Source organism: Dermacentor variabilis, chromosome 10 (genome assembly GCF_050947875.1).
Source record: "Dermacentor variabilis isolate Ectoservices chromosome 10, ASM5094787v1, whole genome shotgun sequence".
Lineage (NCBI taxonomy): Eukaryota > Metazoa > Arthropoda > Arachnida > Ixodida > Ixodidae > Dermacentor > Dermacentor variabilis.
This window is the reverse complement of record NC_134577.1, coordinates 43,857,405-43,882,664: the sequence shown is the minus strand read 5'-3', so window position 1 is coordinate 43,882,664 and position 25,260 is coordinate 43,857,405. Positions and strand designations below refer to the sequence as shown.

General features: G+C 42.9%; 1 protein-coding gene across 2 annotated transcripts; it reads right to left on the bottom strand.

Moving 5' to 3' along the window:
• On the bottom strand, positions 1 to 24,665 carry LOC142560428 (F-box/WD repeat-containing protein 9-like). Of its 2 annotated transcripts, none has more exons than XM_075672535.1 (9): positions 24,501 to 24,665; positions 22,920 to 23,140; positions 20,023 to 20,162; positions 17,159 to 17,281; positions 16,267 to 16,379; positions 10,006 to 10,249; positions 8,710 to 8,829; positions 5,118 to 5,282; positions 1 to 1,837 (listed from the first exon to the last, which is right to left on the bottom strand). In XM_075672535.1, the coding sequence occupies exons 2-9, from the start codon at positions 23,122 to 23,124 to the stop codon at positions 1,751 to 1,753; spliced, it is 1,197 nt and encodes a 398-aa protein (XP_075528650.1). In that variant the 5' UTR covers positions 23,125 to 23,140; positions 24,501 to 24,665; the 3' UTR covers positions 1 to 1,750. The 2 variants fall into 2 exon arrangements, with proteins under 2 accessions (XP_075528650.1, XP_075528651.1); XM_075672536.1 differs by lacking the exon at positions 24,501 to 24,665 and adding an exon at positions 21,477 to 21,555 and having other exon boundaries at positions 22,920 to 23,057.
• Between the last annotated feature and the right edge of the window lie 595 nt (positions 24,666 to 25,260).

Sequence of the window (25,260 nt, the reverse complement as noted above, 5' to 3'; positions counted from 1 at the left end):
TTATTCAAATGAAAACGAGCAAATAAACAAAAAATTTATGCAACAGTGCCATACATACATTAACTTGTATTTAAAACAGTACAAACAATTGCTTTAAGAGTGGCTAAATGCATATTTGTCAGCGCAGCCTTCATGAGTAGTGGTAGCACTCCCACATGGGTAGTGGTTCGTTCTTCGCAAAAAATGGTGTCTGCAGACTTGCTTGTGTGGTATCGTTCCAAGCTGCTCTTTTACGAAAAAATAATGAATAAGCCGCTGTTGAACAGGCTTGAAACAGTGCGGAAGCACCGTGGTAAACATGCAAAAAATTCTAATCAAGAAAACGGCAGCACTCACGAATGTCGGCGAGCGCAACATGTTCAAGTGGATGTTACGAGAGGGGTCAAGAGGTGGGCGCCACCATCACGTGTAACATGCTGGCCTGAATGCTCTTTCCGAATCCTCCACTTCTGCCGTCTCTGCAACCCTCCTCTTCTGTATTTCAAAATAACCTGAAGGGGCATGCCTTCTTGGTATCAGAGCAAATATGCAAATAATTTTCTACCGCTGCTATCAGAACAGCTGATTTCGCCGTGCAGCTGCGCAACGTTCGTGGACGTTGCCGCCGTCTGCGCTGTAGCCCTCGCCAGTAGCAGACGACAAGGTGCAGGAGGACACCCTTAAGATGTGTTCACCCTCCTGATTGGTCTAAGAAGCCTATAGCTTCCACAGTGCTGTGAGGGACTACTGAAACAGATATGGCAGGATTATTACCAAGTGACTGCAGATTACAATGTTTTCTTTAAAAGAAAGAAAGAAAAAAAAATAAAGGTTGGTTTTACCTTCCTCCTTTTTAAGTGTGCGGAACTTAAAAGACAATTTTAATGCTCGCAGTTTGGCAAGTATGGATTAACAATGTTATGCTGTGCACATACAAGGATATGCAATTTGAAGTCATGCACTCTTGCCAAGCATACATCTTTCTACTAGTGCTCTTATGAACTGGACTCTCGACTCAAAACAGGTCGCTGAAAATGCTTTTTAATTATAAATATACAAATTTCAAAATGAGTCTCATGCTTATTTTATAAGCAAGATGTACACAGAGATATGAATTACAAATAAGTTAGTCTCTTGTAATTATAATCTAATTACAAGTAATTATATATGTGTTACAAGTCAAAAGTATATACCCTTTATCATAATGGGCTGGACACTCTAGACAACAGCAAAGGAGTGTCTGCATTCATTAAATGCCTTGACAGATGAGCCAGACATAAGCTATTAAATATTACACACTAAAAGCAACAAGGCCCATGCACAAGGCACAACATTGCATTGCTGCAACATGAAAGGCTCGTATTACTGCTATACAAAAATATTACATTAGCAACTGCATCCTTTTGGCCCTTGTTTCGGAAAACAAGCCACCCGCATTATTGCTATTGCTTCACTCTCGAAATAACGTTCAGGCTAGCCTAAGCACAAGCCATTATTGGATAAACAACATTGACATCAAAGTTTCAACTGAACAGAAACATGCTCCAGTCTTTGAAGCAATAAAAGTTTACGACAAATTGGAAATGAAAAATTATTCGAATCACCTGAAATTTCAGCATGTCAGCACAACAGCGCACGTGTCAGATCATAATTTACTGGCACTTCCGCAACTATTAGACCTGCAATTTCATTAACCTCATGCCGCGGGGTCCTTGCAATGTGCCGCAGCAAAAGCTGCACATTGTTATCACAGCGCACAGTTCATTTGCGGTCACACAATTCCAGTCTTGCACTTTGGATGCCAAACCTCGAGAACTTCGGAACCCACTGTTGCCAGCGTTCTGCCATCAAAGTGGAACTGCACAAAAAGAGAGGTCACGTGACAACTTGTGATTAAATCATTGAACTTCACATGTACGTTCATATCGTTCGACCTGTTTTCCATGTCACAGTGCTCTCCAACTGTAGAATTGGCAGTGTGTAGGATCAATGTGCTAACAGGTCTATGTTCATGGATCAACTTTCCACTAGAACACCCTCGGCAATCAGAACAATAATGTTAGGGGAAAAACTCGCTAGTGCATGCTGCACTCTTCATTATCTTGTGAGCAGACTGTAAAAGCATTGAGATCGCTGCAGTGATGCCTCAAATTATGCGGCTCATTACATCCTAACAGGCCTTTCTGATTTCATTATTATTGCGTTAGCATAAGGGCACAAGGATTGAAATCACTTCGTATAGTATGCATTACTCCATCATATCTATGAACAGTATGTATAGCTACTACAATATATGCCAGTTGGGGTGCGCAACCTTAAACATGCAATGATTGTGGCTTTGTAGCCTATGGAACCACTACACGGCTGTGTATGCAATGAAATTTTAACAATAGGGTAAAGAAATCTTCAGTTTGTCCAACATCCGACTTTTCAGCAGCTGATGCGACAAGGTCCAGATTGGTGCTGCAGAAGTCACAGGGCTTGTTTTTTATTTTGCAACAATAAATAGGATTTTTTCACACCTAGTGCTCCAGAAGGACACATGTTAGCAGGAAATGGAAACCTTGGGAATCATCTGACATTGTAGTAAAGCGGGCAACAGAGGATCTCCAAGGCACCTAAGGGTTAGCAGGTTGATCAAAGGTAGAACCAGGGCAGTCAGTCAGTTCAAGCCGCTGTGGCCTGAGCGAGCTGAGAGTTATTCGCATAAAAGAGCGGCTGTCTGTGATCTTATACACCTCCTGGCACATCGAGGCCTCGGCGAGCCTGAACTCATGGACAAGTCCAGGTGGCCTTTTTGGTGTCCTGGAGGCATCGCTAAAATTTACTAAATAATTACGTGTTGTTACGTGTGAAAAAAAAAGAAAGAAAGCAATCAAAGCTATATAATCATGCCCAGCCGCCAAATTCTGATGCTAAGTTCAGTACGAGCAGGCCCTGCGACTTCTGCAACACCAGTCAGAATCCTGCGACTGGTACGATCGCCTTTACGATAGATGCTTCCCATTTCAGCGTCTAGCTTCTGCTTTCCTCTTGGCTCATCCATGAAACCGGTGAAACGGCGACGAGGTCGAAGATAACTTGCAGGGTGCAAAGTGAGGTCTTTCGAATACCACGTGGCACACAACGTGGTGCGTCAACTACGCAGCTTATCGAAGCTGATAGGTTGTTTTCACATGGCTCCTGCTGTGCGAATAAGCGGGCCAGTGAACCTCACCACTACGGCATGGCTTGGCCAACTCATGACCTTTGAGACTGCACTGGTTCCGATGCAGTCTAAAAGGGCGGGTGTAGCTGCACCAGTCTTCTTGGCATGCCTCTATGAGAGACATAAGCAGATAAAGTGGTCCTTCACACCGTTGCATGTAGCAGTGGTAGTCGAGCACAAACAGTGGCTAAGCATCGCACTTTCTACCGCTGGGCACTGCGTAGCATGGCGCAAGCTAAACGCAGCTAAGCATGGCCTCCCAGATTGCACTGGTGCAATTAGCTATAAATGTGATCACAAGCGACTTTGTTTTCAATTGCCCTTTCCTAGTTTGTTCTCGTGTCGCCTTTATTTCTGCCTTGTGTTTTCAATAAATTCCAGTTGTTAGTTTATGCTTCAATTCCTTACTCTTGTATTTTTATGCTATTTCCAGGGTTGTGCAACCTCATTAACCAGTCCTGTATCAAACATTCTTGACATTTACTTCCCAATTTTATTTCCTGGTTCGATTTCACAAGCAGATTGCCAAATGACATCCGATGACGACAAAAGAGGTTCAGGCAGCACAACTAACTGTGGCTGAAGCGTGAATGGCGCCCTGCATCGAACAGAGGTATTTTCAGTATGTGGACAGCACGCAGAGTGCTGTGAAGAGCAGCTCACCTCACCAGGATTGCTTGCGCTGTCGAGCGCACAGTGAGACACTATGACAGCAAGGCACTTTCGGTGAAGAAAACCTATCAGCAAGCCCCGAATGCATCCACTAATGTAAATTTTAGGCAGAGCAAGGTCTGCACATTCTACCTAGGTCCATTTAACCAAAACAGCCTCTGCGATCCTATACTTATAGACAACTTGTGGTAACGAAAGGAATGCTACAGAGGCTAATGGTGCATTAGGCTGCACCCCAGGTGCTCTGCCAGAGCAAACGGAGCAGCCAAGTGTTCGAGTTTCTGTTATATCTCAGCACCACTCCCAGGTTGAAGGTGGGAGCGCCCCTGAGTGCACATAGATGGAGCACAGCACTCTGAATGAATAAGACGAATGTGTTTCGAGCGCTTGATTTCAACCAGCCAAGTGTAAACCGCACCGCGAGAGCGTTGATAGCGACCAGTCGAACGTACCATAAGTGTGTGACGCGCAAGGGCCGAGACAAGCGAGCCCAAGACCCGCGATGAGGAGCCACGGTTCTCGGAGGCCAGGCGCGGGATCAACGGTAGTTGACTGAGCGGTGAACAGGTGGCGTGAGTGCGGAGAGGACAGAGGGCGAGTGTGCGGGTGGAGAGTGGCGAACGGGAGAACTCGGAGTGTGGTTGTGTGGTGCGGAAGGTTGGCGTTCGGGAAATAAAGCGGTAGTTCGGGACCACGTGTGGCGTGTCGTCGATCGTGACAAGTGTGCACATGACAGCGCTACTAAAGACAGTCCACACCCCATTCGTGTTTGCATAAGCTCGGGAATTAACAGAAAACGTAAACACCCTATTTACAACAGCACTGATAGAAACATGACATAAGATATGAAACTCAGTGTTAAATATGAATTCTATATGTTCACTCTGCTCTTCTGCATTTTGGCTAATGCGAAATCATCACTTGAAACAAGCTGCCTGAAGAGCAAGTATGTTGTCAAAATGAAGAGTTGTTTATATTTATGCTGTAACCCCCCCCTGCTGTAACGCCAGAGGGTAGTGCCGTGTCATTCTTGAGTAATAAAAAAAGTAGCAAGCCAGACTGATTCAGTTATCTGCTCTAGGAAGAAGAAACAGAATGCACTGTCAAACGATGCCAGTCTACTTGACGCAGTAACAAGTGTGCAGAAGCTAGACTTCTGTAAACTTTCCTTTCACTGCCACAGAAAGTTGTCCACGAGTATACAATGAACCATCTCAAAGAAACAATTGTAAGCATGTAAAGGCACCCTGATGCTCACACGAGTCACTTGCTGCTGTTCGGGGCCCCAGGAAATCACGGCTGGCTCGAGCGTTGGCTCCAAGGCAACCATGGGCCTGTTGACAAACGACACCAGCACGCTGCCCAAGGTGTGCTGGATGCTGGACACCATGCCACGCGGTTCTGCTGGAGGCACGTCCACAGTCTGAAGAGGAACAACAAACTTATTTAGTGGGTTTTAATGTTGCAAAGCTATGCCTGAGCTACGAAACACACTACTGCTGAAGGCTCATGATTGCATTCAAACCTTGCCATAAAGAAGTAGCATCCAACAAAAAAATACCTTTGTGATATACCTTGAGTGAATAAAAGAGTGGAACCAGTTCCCATCACACATCGCTACCATATCAAACATAAGCAAGTTCCAAGACTTCACTCATGATGACCTTCAGGCTGTGACCTTCAGACCTTCAGCTGTCCCTGTTAAGTGTTCCACAAGTTTCTTGTTTCATAGTGTGCCTAATTATATAACTACAGTAGAACCCCGCTGATATGTTTTTTAAGGAGACCATGTAAAAAAATAAGAATGTACCAGCCAGGAAAATGTAACCGTAAGGAAGGGCGCAAATCGCCACAGCACGTCAGAAACAGCCCGAGTGGCTGCCAGCGCAGTTATTAGATGTCTCGGTTTTTGTACTATGGCAAGGAACGGCAGATGCACGTATGTATAGTTAAGGAGCACGCACATTGTTCCGTGACAGTAACCCCTACCACAATATTTTGTGTATGCTTCACCGCATAACACAATTCTACTGTGTTGAAGTTGACTAAATAGAACAGGCAATTGTGAAATGCAAATAAGACACTAGCAGGCCCCAAAGTAAATGTAGCGCTGTACATAAATCCCATTGACTCCTATGTATAATGTTCCCATCTGATAAAGCACCATGTTGCATTTTAAAGCAGCCGTCACGTAAATATAAAGGTGCTGGGAGAAACTGACTCTCACACATCGCAAAAAATTGGCTGACTGTCGCAACGAATTGGTCACTTGTTGCAACAAGCCACTTTCAAATGCAACGCAAGATGTGGGAACGTTACAGAATGGCGCTTATAGAATAGTGGGATTCAAATTTAGTCTGGAGTTTGGTGCTGCTGCGCCTGCACTTGAATCAGTAAACCATGTACTACATGGTTGCAGTAGTTAGAAGAAATAGCAGTTCAGTGAGTGCAAAGGACAGCGCAGACCTTGGCCAATTTTTACTTTTAGCAAGGATGAGTGCCGTTATGCTGGCAAACTAGAAGAGAGCCCTGTGTCTTCTGGTGGACAAGAAAGAAGCAGGGAATGTCTGTACAGACGTAGCTTGAATTTCCGAGTGCCAACACGGCAGCTCACTGCATGTCAGATCCTGCTGACAGGACTACTCAAGTGTGCTGACACAGCAGTGCAGTCTGTGTGCGTACATAACTTACTATTGTTCCCGTGCCCCGGACCAGCACGGCAAGATGCCGGCAGTTTATCAAAATATGCAGGAGACCCTCTGCTGGCTCATCAGAGGCACCATACTTGTGTTTCTTCTACACAAACTTGACTGCCATTTTTGTTCTGCCTAAATCAGCTTGTATGCTCATAACGAGTACTGGATGTAACAAAGGCATCTTTATGGCTGATGCGACTTCACTGTAACCAGGTTCAACTGTGAGCACATCATGTTTTGTCAACTGGTCAGTACAGACACAAGCGAGAAAACAATTTCGGGAGTCAAGTCATACTGCGACAGCTTTCCAAAGCACCACAAATATTTCCAATTCGCTAAAACAACTTTAGTTTCCATTTAATGATTGTCATTTGATTATCCGTAGTCTTGGTTAGCATGTGAAAGTGCATGCATGCACACACAGACAACTGTTATATTTCACTTCATACTTTTTCTACTTCATTTTTCTGAAATTATATCTGTAGCATTGTTCATTTTATCTGTATTCCCCCCCCCTTCCTATGGAATACCCTCAGCAGGAGGGCCTTTAAGGGTAACTAACTAACTAACTAACTAACTAACTAACAAAATAAATAAATAAATATTCTATATTCGTTATAAACATGTATTTGTTACACAGTGAGATCAGCGAGAAACATTTTAGATTTATTTCATTATATCTGTCGAGGTCTGGTTGCAGTTTTGCTCCCTGGGTACCTCAACCGCCCTGTAATTTCAGCACACAAATGTTTCTGCACACCAACTCCATTGGAACGCAGTCACTACGGGTTTCATAGTGACTTCGTAGTAATTGAACTCGGGAGCAATGCCTTTTCAGGGCAGTCACTCAACAATGTGAGCTAACCAGAAGGCTAGCAGACCAGAGAGCAATGGCGAACTAAGTGGCAAATTGATGCAAGATGACATTTAATTTGACAAATCAATCGTGCTGAAAGAAGCCCACCAGTTGGAGGAAGGCAGCAGAAAGCTACAGTTGGGCGGATGACAATATACCCTTTCAAGAATGAAATCTTGAATGAATGAAACTAATGTGCCAGTTACACGGTCGTGTCAAAGACCAGCTATTCACTAGTCTGTCTCAACTTCATAGTTCCGTTTTTGACAGGTAAGTGGGCAATCTCATGCTATTTCGGTTAAGCAGTACTACCGATTGTAGTACATACTTTTTCCAAGCTCCGGTCAACTACAGTTTAACGAGGTTTCACTGTATAATTATAAGTTGTATCTGTTCCCATGCAGCTCCCTGCACATGCTGCAATTGTACAAATACTACCACTATCAAATTTCTTTTTTTTTTTTTTTTGTAGTCCCAAAGATTGGGAAACCACTTTGTGCAAGAGGGAAGAAGAGATCTGTGAGAAAGTACGCATCTGTGTAGGCCTCAGACAGACACCCGTCACTTTGGCGGCTCACACCACATGTCGCACCAAAAATGTTCCTTTTTACGCATGGCTACAACTGGATTAGGCATTGGTAGTATATTTCAGTCCCCAATGTACTCTCTTGCATTTATCTGTTGTTACATATTTTTTGATCAAGTACAGCACATACCATAAGGTCAGTCTCTTTATCAATTATTTTATTTAATGCCTTGAAGTAGTGCAAAGGCATGGAGACATGCCTATGGATCAAGCCGAACCACCTGCGGTCCTTTAGCATACAATATGCAAAGCTCAGCGTGCAAGCATAATATATGGCAAGAAATACTATAAATTGTTTGGCTATTCAGTATGTTGGCTACTTATTAAAGATTTGCAGACTTTGTTCTTAGGGATGCTGTGAATAGTCGCAGCAAAAATTACCTTCATCGCAGACAAAGAGAAATGTTTTTGATTTTTATTCATGAAATGGCTGTTAAAAATTCGGCTGCCATTATAATGTTGGTTCTATCACCTGACGTCGCTGCCATAGTGATAAGCTCCACATAATCGACGGGTCTAAAAAATTTAGCCATAAAGAAACACATGCAGCGACTGTATGTCTCTTTTTGAAATTGGTTAGGCCCTAAACTATGCTCAAATGATAAACCATTAAATATTTGTGCCAGCATTACGGTTATAAACGAGTGCTAAAACTTCGGCAAATACAAAAGATAAGATCCCAAAAGTTGGCAGGTATGCAACATGCACGTACCTGGATAATCTTGGGAGGACTGGATGTCATGTCAACTGTATAAATGGTCCCATCCCCCATTCCCATCCATAGCTGGCGCGAGTCAAAAGACAGGGCCGTCACAGAGCTGTGCTTGAAACGCTGCGTGAACCCATGTAACAAATTGGAGCAATGCTTAGTGACCAAAGCTACAATTACACACACACGAAATATACAAAAAAAGGGGGGGGAGCACACGCACCCCAAATGGTAGAACTGAATATACATGCACTGCAAGACGACTGTTGCGTGAGAAACATGAACACTTTAAAGGTTTGATTTAAAGTGTTCATATTCTTTGAATATTATAGGTCCACTGAACACAAAATATCTGGAGTTGCAACACCTCACACTGCCACACAGCAGGAAATAGTCCTTTAGCTCTGGGAAGGTTGGCGTCGCAATTTGAGCAAGTTCTCCTTTTGATTGAGACATTCTCCACAAACAGAGCAGCCCTTTATGCCAAATAAGTATTCACAGAGTTTTCTGTACTGGGGTAGTTCACGATGCTAAAAGAAGATTCTATATAAGCCCATGGCTGAGTGTTGCATTTGGTTCTTCAATTTAAGTTTATAGTTAATATTATACAGGGACCTCCATATTTCACTGGAAGCAATCTTAAAAGATTTTGCGCTTCCTGCTGCACTGTTCTCGCTCAAATTTCGCAGAAAGATTGCATTTTAGAGTCTACGTCATTTAGTCTAACACTTAGCAGAGTCACTTGCCTGGTTTTTAAGGGCAAAGTTCAAAGTTGACTTCATTTATGGGGATGGAAACTGCTGCCGCAATGGCGCAAGCACAAATTTATGTTGCCGCATGTTGTCCGTGCCTCTGGAACAAGCGGCAACCCTTAGTGAAAGGCTGCATTCTGCAGCTGCCGGCTGGCGCCGCCCAAGTTTATCCTTATGCCATCGTAGTAGTAGCTTGCATCTTCATAAATGAAGGCAACTTCGCACTTTCTCCTTAATGACCAGGCAGCTAACTTTGCCAAGTGTTACACTGAACGACATAGACTCCGACATGCAATCTTTCTGCTAAATTTCAACAAGAACAGTGCAGCGGTAAGTGCGAAATACTTTTTCCAAGCACTTTAAGCAAAATATGCACATTCTTTTATTAAGTTTACTAAAATACGATTATTTTTTTACTTTGCCGTCTGTCTAACACCACCATCCAGATGACATATTCACATCATATTGTGTATGCAAAGATGGCATTTAAAAAAAAAAAGGAGAGCAAGTCCTTAAGCTTGCACAAAAGTGTCATCATGCTGCTCACCATGGCCAACTCCGGCTTGAACTGGCTCACACGACGATCAATGGTGTACAGTCGTGCTGCATTGGTGCCCGCCAAGATTGTTTTGTCATCTGCAGCCATGCAGGTGATGACGCCACCCCGGGTGGCACAATACGGCAACGGCTCCCTTGATTCCCGGAAGTCGTACCGGTACATGACCCCGTCGGAGCTGCCGAGGACGAATTCCCCGCCAGAGCTACAGATCGTCATCACTGGTGCCTTGACACTACAACAATGTGGACAGAAACGAGACTGGATGTTACACAGCAGATCATTGGCTTGCCATGTTTTCTGTTGCGTTGCGGAGGCAAGAACGTGAGAGAAAGAAAAACAAAATGCAGGAAACCCAGCTAGATGGATGCCTGGTCTGCTAACCCCACACAGGAAAATAACACTGTGTACACACACAAGATGGTACACAGCCTAGTACACAAGACAGTACACGAGCTTACAGACCTCAAGGACTGCAGTAGCACTTGAAATGCTTTCCCTGCCAATATCAAATGGAGCCAACAGACAATGAAGTCATTACAAAAACAAAGGCACCAGTCTTGAATTCCTTGCCTCCACTTGGTTGCTCCTAACAATAAGTCAAGCCCTTTGGTTCCTATCATTCTTCTCGCTTTTGTGTGAGTGACAGATTTCACTACGGCCCTTGAACTTTGCCTGAGGACATGTTTTAGGGTCCAGGCACAAGAGCAAACTACTTACACCATCAGACAAAATTCCATATCTCATTACGTATGGACAAGAAACAACTTATCTCACTACATCAGATTAAGAGAATGCCAACGAAGCCAGAAAGACGTGTGAAAACGTACAGTAACATTGACAGGAACAAGGGAAATGTAGCTAAAGTGATATATAAAGATGTCTAATCAAATAATGCTACTTAAATCTGTCTTGAATTCTGGACTACACAGAAGCGACTTCTACCAACATAAACCTACTGACTCCACTAAGTCACCGATTCATTTAATCATCTGCACTCAGTCTGTATTACAATATAACAAAAGATGAGAAGAGATACAGTAGACTTCCGTTAATTTGACTGGTTAATTTGATTTTTCAGTTAATTCGATGACGACCGAAGGTCCCTGCCACAGCCCATGCATTTCTATGAGCCCAAACGTTCATTATTTTGATCCTAAAGTTGGCATTTACTGGATGATTCAAATGTGACCAGTCCACAAGCATGTGCCTGAACTCTAAGGTTACTCCAATAATGGCCCCTTTAGGGCAGCATGTCTCAGCACATCTTATGGGACAGTGAATGTGTTGATCATACATCATCTCCTGCCGAAAACTCCTATTTTCAGCCCACCCTAGGAAGATTTTCGAGCAATAACAGTAGCGCATAATGTCTGGTTATGGTAGTTCTCATTCTGGCAAGCACCTTTTGTTTTCCAAGCAAACTGGGCACAAGATTGCCTGTGCAGTACAATTGGTTACGAAATCAAAACTGCCTCTACGGCGTTCATAAGCTTTGCCGCATAACATGCTGTACGACAACAAAGCTGACTTTTAGGAAACTGGTCACCATTCTAAAAAATCGGGTGCGCGTTAAGTTTGGTTAGGAGCTTTAAGTAATTTCTACATTAGTTTTCTACTTTTGTACACATACAAAGTGGATGTGCATTTGATTAGCATGCAAGTTAACCTCGAGCAAATACTGCAAAATGAATCAGTGGTGTGTTTTGACATTTTTTTCTGCATCTTGCTTAATTTGACCCACCGGATAATTTGATCAATTTCATTGATCCCCTCAAGGTTGAATTAACAAGGTCGACTGTATTGATACCACTAATATGAAAGAACGCTCACTGCTCACAACAGCATGTATCATAATTACACATCTTTGATAACGCATAATTTCTTAAGCAGGAAAACATTCTTCTGAGAATAAATGGCTACCTCTCAAACTTATTGCCGAGAAGGAGAAAAGAAGCAATGTTGAAACTAAAGCAGCTGTAACATAATGTATAGTCCAGGTCACTGTTGCAAAAAAAAACGGGTGACCACAGATCAGCATCGTGAGGCTATTTTAATTTCACTGAAGAACCAAACAGGAATCTCCCAATAATCTCCGGTTACCTTGTTCCTATGTCAATTGAACCCATTCCATGCTTGCAAACTTCCTAATCTTATCACCCTATCCATTAGGAATGCTGAGATTAGAAACTTAAACAGCAGCGTGTATTATAAAATACTACAAACTCTGTGCTGCAGAGCAGGAACCTTTAAAGGAGACTGGCACCTAGCCAGACACTCTGGAAGTGAAAAATGCTATCTTGCAATAATACTAGAAAACATTGCATAATCTCAAACGTTGCTAGTTGACAAGCATGACATGATAATTGCAGGGATAGTTTTCAAATACAAGGAGGTTTCTGCGCTTGCAAATAGCACATTGTGTGCACAGTGGTGGAACAGCCATTTCACTTTCCAGCACAGATCTTGGCGCAGGCAAAAAGCTGATTTGGCACAGTGTCGAGTTCACTACGTCTATACGCAATATGGTCTCAATATTAATGGAAATGGTCTACAAATATAGTAGAGCCAGCTTTATGCATATCAATGCCAGGATAAAAACTGCCAGGCTAGCTTAATTGTTTTTGAAAGAACCCTCACCAGGTCTGGTCACATTGAGCCGAAAGTGCCATGCATATAATGCACACTAACTGTCGTGTTTGCTAAGTATTACATCGCTACACACCGCAGAAAGTGCTGGAATTTCAAGCTGAATGCCGTTTGCCCTTCTCCTCATGGGTGACATGCTCCCAGCCGGAGAGTCTATGCATATCGCACAAATGCGCCTCCGCACATGGCCGTGCTGTGACATCGCTCATAGTGGAACGTGGTTTCGAGAATTATTCAAGGCAACTTCTGTTATTTATGTAATCTTTTGCTTTAGAAGAATTACAGTTTAGAGAAATAATAAAACATCCAAAACTAATGTCTGTGCGTTTTTGTTTTACTTTGCACCGCAGCAAGAGAGGCGTACTTCCGTTGCATCTGTTTATTTCCACGCTGTGCAGCCATGCATGCAGACAACGAAACTATGTCATTTTTTACTGTGTTCCAGCGCACGATCATGCTCTGTGAGTCACTTGTGTCTGCTTTAGTATTTGTGCAGCACTGACTTATACCGCTAGCCAGGTGTTGTCGTGCACAGTGCACAAAATCATGCGCTGTGTGAAATGAGACAAACACAACATTTCGCGTACTGTGCTGTCAGCAGAAGTGCACCACGCAGCAAAAAAGCGAGGCAAAAAAAAAAAAAAAAAGAATGAAGGTGGGGCCCGTGACAAATGTACCACGCGATGCTCTAGCTTCAGTATGGCAGAACGCAGGGAAGGAATTTCACATGCGAAGACTAGACGGGGCAAGTGGAGAGATTATCTCTCTTGGCAGTGGCACTCGCCTCCCAAAATCATGGTTTCGCAGAACTAAAATATTTCTAGCTCGGATATTAATGAATCAATTTGAAAATTTTTTATGGCAGAACACTCCCTACAGGGCACATAACAACTTGCAGCATATAACCAAAATTTGCTATGTGGCCTGGTGAGGGGCCCTTTTATGAAATGCCTTTCCCTGTGCCTTGGTATAAAGCTGCTTCTATCATTTTGACCTACAACAGGTGTTCGCTTATTCACCATGCTTCAAGCGAGCAAAAAAAGCAAACCAATAAAGAAAAAAAAACATCATGGAACAAGGACATGTGAGGAAGATTACGCCCTACAGGACTTTCACAACTAAACTAAACTGAAGTTACAGAGAAGATGCCCAAAGGCTTATTTGCTTGTAATAAGCAAAAGTCTCTCCTGCATAACCGTGAGTTGGGTCATGTATAAGCTGTTAAAATTATACAATCACAGAACCTGCTTTTTCAATTGCACAGTGCTGCAAAAAAGGTCTCCACTAATAGCAAATCCAGCAGCTGCTAACCTCCCTGGCTTTTTCCATCTCCTCCTCCTCCTAGCCAGCAGTTGAGTACGCATAATTCAAGGCATTTCTCAAGTGACACTGTCAACGACTATGCTAAACAATGTGCAACCCAACATCATCTGAAGCTGCTTTTTGATCGAACAGTCTCCTCGACCGAGCGTTGCGCCACAGTAGTATGACGGACACACAGCTGCACCACAAAGAGCATAAACAACAAGGGTGCATAGCGGGAAAACATTGGAACCTCCACCAGAGAGAAATGCAACAAAAGAGTGATAACAGCAAATGGAGGACCGATCTCATCAGCTAGAGATTTTTCCACTGGGTGAGGAAGAAAGGTCTGACAACCAGTGCAAGGTGACCCTTTCCTCCTCTCTGGCATGTGCGAGCCAATGATGTCCTGTTTGAGTGTGTTCCCATTGTGGGCTGCGGAACAATTTGGAGAAATTTGAGCTCATTCTGCCAAAGATGTACATGATGTCAGCTCATACAAGGTTGTTAGGGAACCACTGTGTAGCCTTTGTGTGCAGTAACTACAATATGCGTAAATTTTATTTGGCTGCGCAGACATGTGATGTGCATCGCCAACCGCAGTGCGTGTACATCTTGTGAACTATTTTGGCTGTACTCTATGAAGAGCAGCGGCGTCTGCAAATCGCCAGCGTGAATTGGAAAATATTGCATTTGATTGCTTGGCATGAGAACTGAAACATAAGAGCACTCATGTACAACTGCGAAGCGTCTAAGTGCCAATCATTATAGAATATTTGTGTCAGCCACTGACATCCTTTCTACAGTTTCATGTACACAGTAGTGTGCTACGGCTTTGCTGCCTTCTGGTGTAATGCCGATGGCATGGCTCAAAACAGCGGTCAATGCAGTTGGTATACCAAGTTTGGCATTGCCTCTTTGCCCTGTCAAGCAGCGACATCTGAAGGGGATCACACAAAAAGAACGAGATGGCTATTCGTGAGGGCGCAATTCCTATGGTTGAGTGCATCGTTTTATGGCTCCTACAGTTTGAATTGCACTTGTCAAGAGTGGGCAATCAGCAAATGTGGTCACCATCTTTTGCAGCAGAAATAAAGAAAAAAAAAACAATACACACACACACACACAGGCTAACACTGCAGTAAGACCATGCAAGGTCATGCTGCATGCTTGGTCCATGCACTGTAGAATGAACAAATCTATAACCAAGCAGCTGTCACTTCATCAGATGCTCGCGCAGTTCACAGTCAGCCGCTCGATCACTCGCCAAGCATGGTTCACTGTATGGTATGCCGTTATTACTAACCAAAGCTATGTTATTCAGGGGCAAGAACTGCAGTCAACAAACGAGGTAGTTCCACAATGTATCTACAGATAACAATTTGAACACTTGTCAAAGTGAACAGCAGAACTTATTCCATAGCAGCATGGTACCCATGTTGTTACGATGGTTGTGTATGTTTCTTAATACTTTTGCTGCTAAGCCCTAGGCTAGAACTAGAAAGATAATGCTGCAATAGGGGCACACTTGTGAAATGAATTTTTAGAAATATAGGACGGATCCCCGAGGAAAAGTGTGGGCTGAAACATGTACGGGCACATCATGCTAGGTGCTGCGTCCACCTCACCTGCAGCTGAATATCTGGCTAAGCCAAGTTAAATCGCTTGAGTACGCCTCACAGAATTGTTTCCAATGTAGAAGATCCCATGCCATATCAAACAGAACATGTGAGCCTGAAAACCTGCAGTTGAAACTCTGGCTAAGCTAAGTTAAATTGCTTGAGTATGTCTCACAGAACCATTTCCAATGTAGAAGATCCCATGCCATATCAAGCAGACCACGCAATCCTGAAAACAATCGCCAGGTATACGGTGACAAGCGTATACCTGGCACACAGCATGAATCATTCGACCAAGTCAGCAATCGGACAGCTCATTGCTGACGCCACTGCCTATGCAATATAGTGGCGCCCATGAGAAAAGGCTCTACGTTCGTCGCCATGTCCGCTCTGTTATCAGGACATTAAACTGACATAAAAAAATAAACAAACATAGCATCGCACTAAAGCACACAAAATGTCACGTATTTGCATGTGTTAGGATTTTGTTTCAGTTATACTAGCAAAGCAGCTCTTATGCTTTTAAAGCAGAGACTTGGCTCAATTTTCTGGTAAAATGCCGTTTTGGAGTAGGATGGCATAAAGGCCCACTCTCGGTGCAATTTGGCACAATTGGTGCTGCTGTTCCACCATTGTATATAACTTCACGCCACCAGCTGAGGTTATGATGTAATGAACTCACGTGAAGCATTTGAGTTCGCGGAGTCCACACTCAACGTCCCACAACTTGAGCGTGCTGTCGAAAGAGCTGGTGAGCAGCTTGTTGCCTACGCAGTGCAGGGCCCAAATCCAACCCTGGGCCGAAGAAACGAACCAAATGCACAGATCGAACAAGTTCCGTGCACTTAATACCAAAAGGAAATCTAGCTCAGTACAGGCAAGCATAGTGTAGCAGTAGCATTTTGGAAAAACTTGTCTAATGATGTAAAGCTTTCTGTTCCCTCCGTTACAGTTCAGAAAATACTAGTACTGTTTCTAACAGGAAGTTGACATTGCTTTTATCACGTTTACTATCAGCATTTTAACTGTCTGTTCTTGTTTAACTGAACAAAATTATTAGTTTCATCTCTGTCGCTTCACTCACTTCTCTCTGTGCACTCTAAAATAGGAGGGCCCTATGCTGAACTTAGCTATGGGACCTGCTTCTATACTTTCAACCCCGTATGTGAAGCATTTGCAAACAATAAGCATTTTGATTGACAAACAGACATACAGACAGACAGACAATAAAGGGAAAATCAGACATCTACCCGTTCGTAGCAATTGCTACAAAGGAAACTCATACAGGTACCTCGAAAGAAAAGACTTGCAGTTGAAGAAAAATTCGTCCTGGTCCAGGACTCGAACCCGGGACCACCGCCCTTCCGGGGCAGCCGCTCTACCATCTGAGCTAACCACGCGGCTAGCAGATGGCAGGGCGAAGTCGAATTTGTCAACAACTCGAAGCAAAGGCAAGAGTTTGACGTAGGTAATAGTTCTGCGGAAACCCGCAAGGCGGAGAGAAGTAATTAATAAAGGGAGGGAGGGTGGGACGGACGGATGAACAGATGGACGGACGCACAGACAGTACTCGCCTCATGCGCATCAGGGGCTGAATGCAGGAGAAGGTCTTCCCCTTCTGCAGCTCTGTCCCGGTCCCTGACATCCCAAACTTTTAGATCTCGATCACGAGACCCAGTGACACACAATGAGCCATCCTGGAAAAATGCAGGTGATTAATTTTAATTCATGAGGTTTGAAGAAAGGGGGACGAAAAAAAAAAAGGAGAAAGGCAATAAAGGTTAACCGGACCCAAAAATCCAGTTTGCTTCCCTACAGTGGGGGCAGTGCATAGTCTTTTGCTCAAGGGGGGGGGGGGGGCATCACACATGTGTGGGATGCTCGTATGCTGTATGTTTTCAGGTATGCAGTAGGTAGGTACGTAGGTGAGTGCACCTGAGTGCTTGTGCTAAGAGGAAGCTTTAGCTTGGGCCCGACTTCGATGCCGCCCAACGCAATGCCGCCTGACTTTAATGAAATTTTTTGCATATTGGAGAGAAAGTTAAATTTTGGCGACTGCTGGAAGCGAAATTCAGATTTAGGGCTGGAATTTTAACAAGAATTTAAAGAAAATTGTGAGTTAAAGAAAGAATGAATGCCCAATGTTTGCAAATTTGTCCCTCTTCATCAAAAACAGATATCCCCATTCTGTAGATTGCATGCCCACTTTAGATGTGCTATGAGATGCAATTTACAGAATTATGAGATAATTTGTAATTGCTGATTTACAGTTATAAACTTGATGGTTTTATTTTCTGAAAATTTGCAATTTCTGACTTTTTCTTTGAAATATTGACGGTCTAAATAAAAAATTTGCATCTAGCAGTAAACGATACAATAAACCTGACCAAATTTGGTGCATAGGTTACAAAGAAAAACTATTTCTCCTTTGCTATGTATTTAGATAGGAGCGGCCACACAAAACATTAAGCCCTGACTTTAATCTTTAAGCTTAAATCTGCCATACAACAATAATTGTCATCTGTCTTGTTCGTGTTTCCTTTCTTGAAAATGCTGCTCTCACTACTTTCCTGTCGAGAATGCTCTGCCATGCTGATAACGCGCATGCCGTTCGAGACTTGGAAGTACCGGGCTCGCAGTATTAAAGAAAGGAAATGCAGACAAGACAGATGACAATTATTGTTATGTGGCAAGATACGGCCGAAAGGGTGCAATTTTGTTTAGGAGTGTAACAAACAGGCTAAGGTTTATTCACTACACAATGTGCTACCATCTCATGAGCTTAACCTTTTACGAAAACTAATACCCGTGCCATATGGGCACAAGAAATGATATTCGTTTAATGCCGTAAGTTCCCTAATGACATTTCTTTCTGGTGGAATTGCCACAGGTCCAAATTTAATGGCATTTGATGATGATGATGCCGATGACAGCATCCTGTCAAGTAAGCAATTTTAAGGCGCTAAATAAAAAATAAATATTTACAAGTTAACTTTTCACCTTCATGAACAGTGAATCATAAAAGCAAAAATACTAGAGTGCTGTTAGCTTGAGTTTGTTGCTGTCTTTGACAACGTTGCAACCAACCATAGCTACTTTGGCCATTCCAAGTCAAACCCAAATCCTAAAATCAAAATGGCACTTAGCCCGTCGAAGCCGTCCCAATGTTGACCGGATGAAGTTTACCAAGTGCAACTCCTTGCAGGAGCGTTGTAGTTAAAAGTTATGTACAAATTATTGTTGTTTACATGGTAGAGAGTATTACAAATACTTCAATTATACTGCACTGTGCAAGGTATGGAGTCAAGGGTACGCATTTCTCAGTCAAACGAGTTCTGGTGAACGGATTAGATAACGAATGACATTAAGGCAAATGGCATTAGGTTTGTCCATGTGGCATCATGCAAATGGCATTAAAATTTAAGGCATTAGCAAGTTAATGTCATTTTCTGTGCCTTTGTGGCATGGGTATAAGAAAATGTCACACAACTGCACTTAGGGAGCAACAGTCATGTATACCAGTTATGCTAACATGGGTAACGGCTAAACATTTCGCATACTGCACTCATAAATGCCTTGCAATGTGTTCTTCATCATCCTCGTAATGCTTCTTGCAAAGCTCAATGCAGAAAGAAATAATATACTGTGAAGCCTCACTAACATCTTTTTAAAGAATGAAGTATGAAAGAAGAAAAATGTGCGATATGGAAAGGCTTTCTTGCTTCCTCTGACATTCATTTCCCCTGCCCGACTTTTATGCTTTCTGAAGTTAAGCTTTTCCACCAGAAACGCATGCCCAATGGCGAGACTCAATGAGTCTTTCATTCGCCCCCCCCCCCTTTATTTTCTTTTTTTTTTTTTACGTGGGACTTCTAGTAGGGATGTCACAGTTATGCAGCTGCAACGAGAGATGGTGCGAGTGGCGAGTGCTGTGTGAGCAAGAAATGTCCTTTTATATGGTTGGACTACCATACGTTCTGACCTTTTTTCCTCTAAGAGCTCTTCAAAACTTGAATAGTTTCCATGTTTTACACTGCAAGCATACAAACCGGAAAACCATGTGGAGATTGTAAGGATTTCTCTCGGCGATTTCTGGAATTTCCCTGACGCACAAAATACCACAGAGAAATCCTACTTTGTTTTCACAGTGGTGGTGGAAAGGGCATACAGAAGTCTAACAGGTTCTCACAAATGACTATAACGCAAAAGCTGTAACATCACTTTGGTGACTCTTGACAGCCGGACGTCTCCAAGAAGTACTCATCTTTTAATTTAAGTGAAATATGAAGAACAATACCCGAAGTGCCATGCCAAGTTTCCAATGCTGACAGTGGCTGTTCAGCTGACCCCAATAGGGCTTTTTGGTGCAAGGGCCAGGGATGGCCCAAAACTACTTATGTTGACTACTTACGGAAACATAATGAAACGCCTTACTTACATTCATTAACAGGACTGAATGTATCATCCCTATGTGTGCATCAGCAATACGAATGGATTTCATCTCATCCTCCCAGTTGGTCCACTGGTTTAAGTGCCGCTCCCTTTGAATGCATGCTTCTTTCCAGTCGAAGTTTTCATCTAGCGTAGAAACAAGCCACGCGAAAATTGTGAGCACATTAAAACAAGTTTATCCAACTGTCACACAAAGGTGCTGTCAACCCTCACACTCCGTTTTACACTTAACAGGCAATACTGCTGACGCTACACAAAACAGTGTAAATGTAGAATCTTCACTCTGCACGTGTCACAATGCAGCTGTGTCTTATCTGCAATGCTTTCGACAGAATGAATGCCTCATATATTACAACTGCAACTTGTGGATGCAATGCTATGTCACATCACAAAGTATTTCAGCATCTTTGCGCTGCCTGGATGCGACATACTATGCTTTGGTTGTGAATGTAGACAGTGTGCCGTGGCAGCTGGTGGCAAAAACGAGTCGCTCTGCTTGCTCGATGGTAAACAGGTTCAGGTCTACAATGCCTCCTACTTAATAATTACATTGTATTTTTCAACATAGAAGTATGAGACTTGATGTTACGTCAAATTACATGATGCACACCTATACCTTTAATTTTCAGTTGCAATGCACTATTTTACGGTCACGAATGCGGCTAAGCGAGAAAGTCTCTCTAGGGCTGGTATAACGTAAAAGTATTCCAATCTGTTTTTATTCCAAATCGACCGTTAACCCTCTATGATAGTTCAAAAAGGCTCGGGCTCTGCCCATATGGGTGCGGTGCCTGCCCACATGGGCTGGACCCGAACCATTCTGACCAATCAGGGAGGGCTAATGGCCGATTTGGAAAAAGACAGATTGGAGTAGTTTTACATTACAGGGCCCTAGGCCTCACTGCATATATTACTATGCACGAAAATGGAGCATAGATGGTTCATAAGCACCTGGACGCTTTCACAGTATTGATCATTGCTAACTGGAACATTGATGCATTCTACTCATGTGATTTGTGGGCATGTTTCTTGAAATAGATGCTAAACACAGAATCCCTGCCATAAGTGTCATCTAAGATGAGAGCAGGTGTGCTCCTCCTCCCTGCCTTTTTAAGGAGCCAAGCTTATTTTCAGACAAGCTTTGCTGCTTGTTTTGTGAGGGCCAACTGTGTGTCAGCACCGCACAGCTTTTGGTATGGTGCATAGGCCAAGCAATGCTAATGTTTTCAATCCAGGCTTGGAAAGTGGTACAATGCTGAATACCAAAAATCCAGATACTAATTGTCAACAAGTGTAGATTAGCACCTTGTCTATGGACTCTTAAATAACTATTGCTATAGTTCCAACAGTAGAAGAAAAATGCATTTCAACATGGAGCACATTAGGGCCACCTGGTGCATAGGAACTGGAAAGTGACAGTGCTGTAATGGGGCGACGCACTTGTGAACAGGACAGCACACAACCCTGTCATCCCAGCTGTCAACCTGCTTCACTGCTGTTTTCCAGAAAAGAATTGTACCTGCAGGCAGCATTTAAAATCCAACAAGCAAGCATTTAGGTGAGATTTTGCTTCACAAAAGTTTGTACAGTAAGTCATACAACGTGGGTGCTATCAAGGATATAGCATGGTGTGAGTTCCATGAAAAGGGTGGATTTTGATGAAGTTTGTGCTAGTACAGTCAAACCTGAATATAATGCACTTGAGTACAGCGAATTATTTTCTACATAAAACACGCAAAACTTATTGACTTATGGCTATGTAACGTAACTCCCCCATAATGAACTGGGCATTGAACATATCGCACTCAGGGTGTCCACGGTCAACACATTAAAGGTTTGCATGCAGCAAATGCAGTGTTCAGGGGGAGATTTGTTACTTTTTTTTTTTGACACAGTCTTTTTTAGCCCTTTCTGTGGAGGTACTGCACTGTCATTGAAGGAAGTGAATTGGAGCAGGTCTACACAATCTCCTACATTGAAAATGTTAGTCATGGTGATGCAGTGAAACAGTTCAAGGCACAGTAGAAAAATACTTGGTGAAAGTACTATGTACCATGTTCGACGGTGCATTCAACGTAGTGCATTCTGGCAGGAACATAGAAGCACTTTTTTCTTGTTAGTAATGGATGCAATCAGTAATAAAATTGTGCATATATGTATGCTTAAAGCCTGTGAATAATCTTTTTATGCAAAAACTGAACATTACTGATTGAACAACAATAAGATGATTAATTGTTCCCTAATTAGTTATGCCACAAGGATAAGCATTTGAAGCGTTCTGAAAATGGGCTATGTACAGCTTTGCCTTACTTAGTGGACATGTCTGTGTCATACAGGCTAACGCAGATCTTGCAGCCTTTTCCAGAAAATTTGTCAACATGTTAAGATGCAGAGACAAGGTAGAATTCCATGGTTCAGCAGTCTTGCTGAGGTCAGAGTAAGGACAATTAAGAATTGTAGCAGTATTTTCGATAATATGGCACGAAAAACCTGTAAGCTTGACATCCCAATATCACAGGAATCCAGCTGCAAACAGAATGGATGATGCATACAACCTGTGATGATTTAGTGTCAAATTTATGTGCTTTCCGGAGCATATAATTCTAATCAAGGCGGTCAATAACGCGCATTACTCAGTGCATCATGATCAGCTCAGAGGTGACATTCGGACGATGTCAGAGATTGAACTTTGGCTCGTTGTGCATGCTCAGACAATGAAGGAAATAGCCTGATCTTACAACAGGATACAGAGCAAAATGAAAGAACAAAGAAACTGTACTCTCATGCTTGCCATATGCTCTGAGGCTTGTAAGTGCCATTTCTTCTATCACTAGACTCTTTCAAGTCAAATGCAACAACAAATTGCACTTTTACAGCCCTCACCTGCTGGTAAGGGGTATGGCTTGGGCCACGTAGTGACCAGCTTCGCTTGCCAGAAGCTGGGATCACTGAGCACCAGTGCAAAGCGAGTGCAAAGCTTTCCGATTACTTGGTCAATGAACTGGGCATCGAGTAAAGAAAATATCTTGAAGAGAATTTCGTTTGGCAGTGCCTCGAGCGACGACACCTCCGTCTCCGGCACGGCCATGCTTTCTGGAACCCACCTGAAGGAAATTGCAACACACGTACGAAGCATATCTCAAGTGAAAAAAAAAAAAAAAAATTGCTCACACCAGATTAAAATTTCCAATTGGAACAAATTGGTTTTTCATTGGTTAATTTGGGTTTAATGACACAAAGGCAACTAGGCCATGCTGTGTCAGTCACAAGACATGAACAAATTGGGTATTTCCAACTGTGTTTTGGGACACCCATTGGAAAAATCCAACAGGTTCGACTGGACCAACTGACTTTTTGATCACAACTGGACCCGAGTGGTCTCTGAATTAAGCTTGCTGGGACCAACATGAAAAACAACAGGAAAGGAGAAGTAAATGCCTCCATAGGCCTGAACCTTCATATGACATGAATATACTTGAAACTCCTTTTGAGGAGCATACTCAGGTATGAACACACTACGGAAATTCTCTTCAATGACATAGCCAGCATTCACCACTTCACTATGAGAGATACAATGTCAGGTGCTATATATATATGCAAGAAAAATTTGTTTGACCAAGTGGTGCCAGTGGTTCTCGAAAAATTGGTAAAATTTCAAGAGAGATTTTTAACTCTACAGAAATAAATGCTTCTCTCCATTCATCACACTGAAATACGGAGATCCATTACTTGAAAACTAACGTTACAACTGTGCTATTATTAATACAAACGATTTTGTTGTTTCACGAGATTACTCATCTGGTGACTTGGGACCAGTTGGCATACCAAGCTCCAGTTATGTCCAAATGGAACCAGTTGGGTCCCATTGAAAAATCCAACTGGTCTCAGCGGTGTTTTTAAATTTGACTGGGATATAATAATTGACAGCAACATAAAAAGATGCTAATTGACATATCAATATCCTCACGAGACCCAAATGCAGCTACAGTGCACAATCCTTTTGAACTTTTGAAGCTGGTTTTTATTGTATATATATGTTACGAAAGTAAAAATCATTTTTTTTTTAATTTACGTATATACCACGGTTAGATTCCAAAAGCTGCACCTCCATATATGTGGAAGAACTAACCATATCACCTCATGTTCACTACAGTAAAAAACTGCATTTCGTTGCCTAAACACAAGAGGTACCGGACGCTCTGCCAATTTCCTAACTGGCCTATAATGTCACTCGCGAGCTATCAACGCATCTTAGTCCATGGTTTACTAGCATTTATTGCCAACTAAGAGCGCACTCAAACCGTGCAACGGCCAAATTCAGGCAACAAACTCGAAATGTAGAGGGTTTGTTTTTAAAGCACGAAAGCCGAAACGTTAAGCCCAGCTGGTTGTGTGCGAGAATATCCCAACAGAGCCAGCCGCTAAAGAGAGCGCATCTATGAAAGATGAACGACGTTCGCATACCTCCCTGGGAGGCGCCAACTTGATCCCGCAAATTATGTGCACAGGGACGCCTAGCAACCGTCTCACATATTTGGAGAAGACGAAAGGCAGCAGCGTGAATGCATCACATCAGCTGTTTGCAGCGAGAAATCCCCAAAGCACGGTGTAAAGAAACCAAAACAAAAATTCGCAGGCTACCGACAGCGGCACCTGGTTTTCAACGGTCTTTCAGAAAATTTCGTAAATTATTCAGACATTTGCCTGAATTTGTGCGAATTATAGCCTTTTATAATACATACAAAACAAATCAACAAATTGACTGTGCCATTTAATTTAAAAAAGATTAGAGGGCAGTGCTTCAGCGTGAACAGCCCGCGACGCCACGCGACGGTTTACTGCTTCACTGCGAAATAAATTTTTAAAAAGTGCGTTAAAGTATAGTAGTGTACACATACGTCTCAAGAACAATAAACAAACTTGAAGTAAACAGCTTTCAAGCCTTTCACTTCGTTCTGCCCCTTAAAATCACCGTCGTAAAGGTGGCAGACTGCGGGGCGTCTGCTACAACGCGCACAGACTATTAGCGTCTGTAGTACCATAACTGCACCTGGCTATTAGTTTGCTCGCGCTAAATTGTGGTCACTGAATCAGAGCCTAATAATGAACGGTGCGTGCCGAGACTCTAGCTTCAGCGAAAACGTTCAACAGAAAATATTCAGGCATTTGCTGCAGTGACTATTTAAAACACAGCTACCGCATCACTCGCTCGCCGGCCACACGC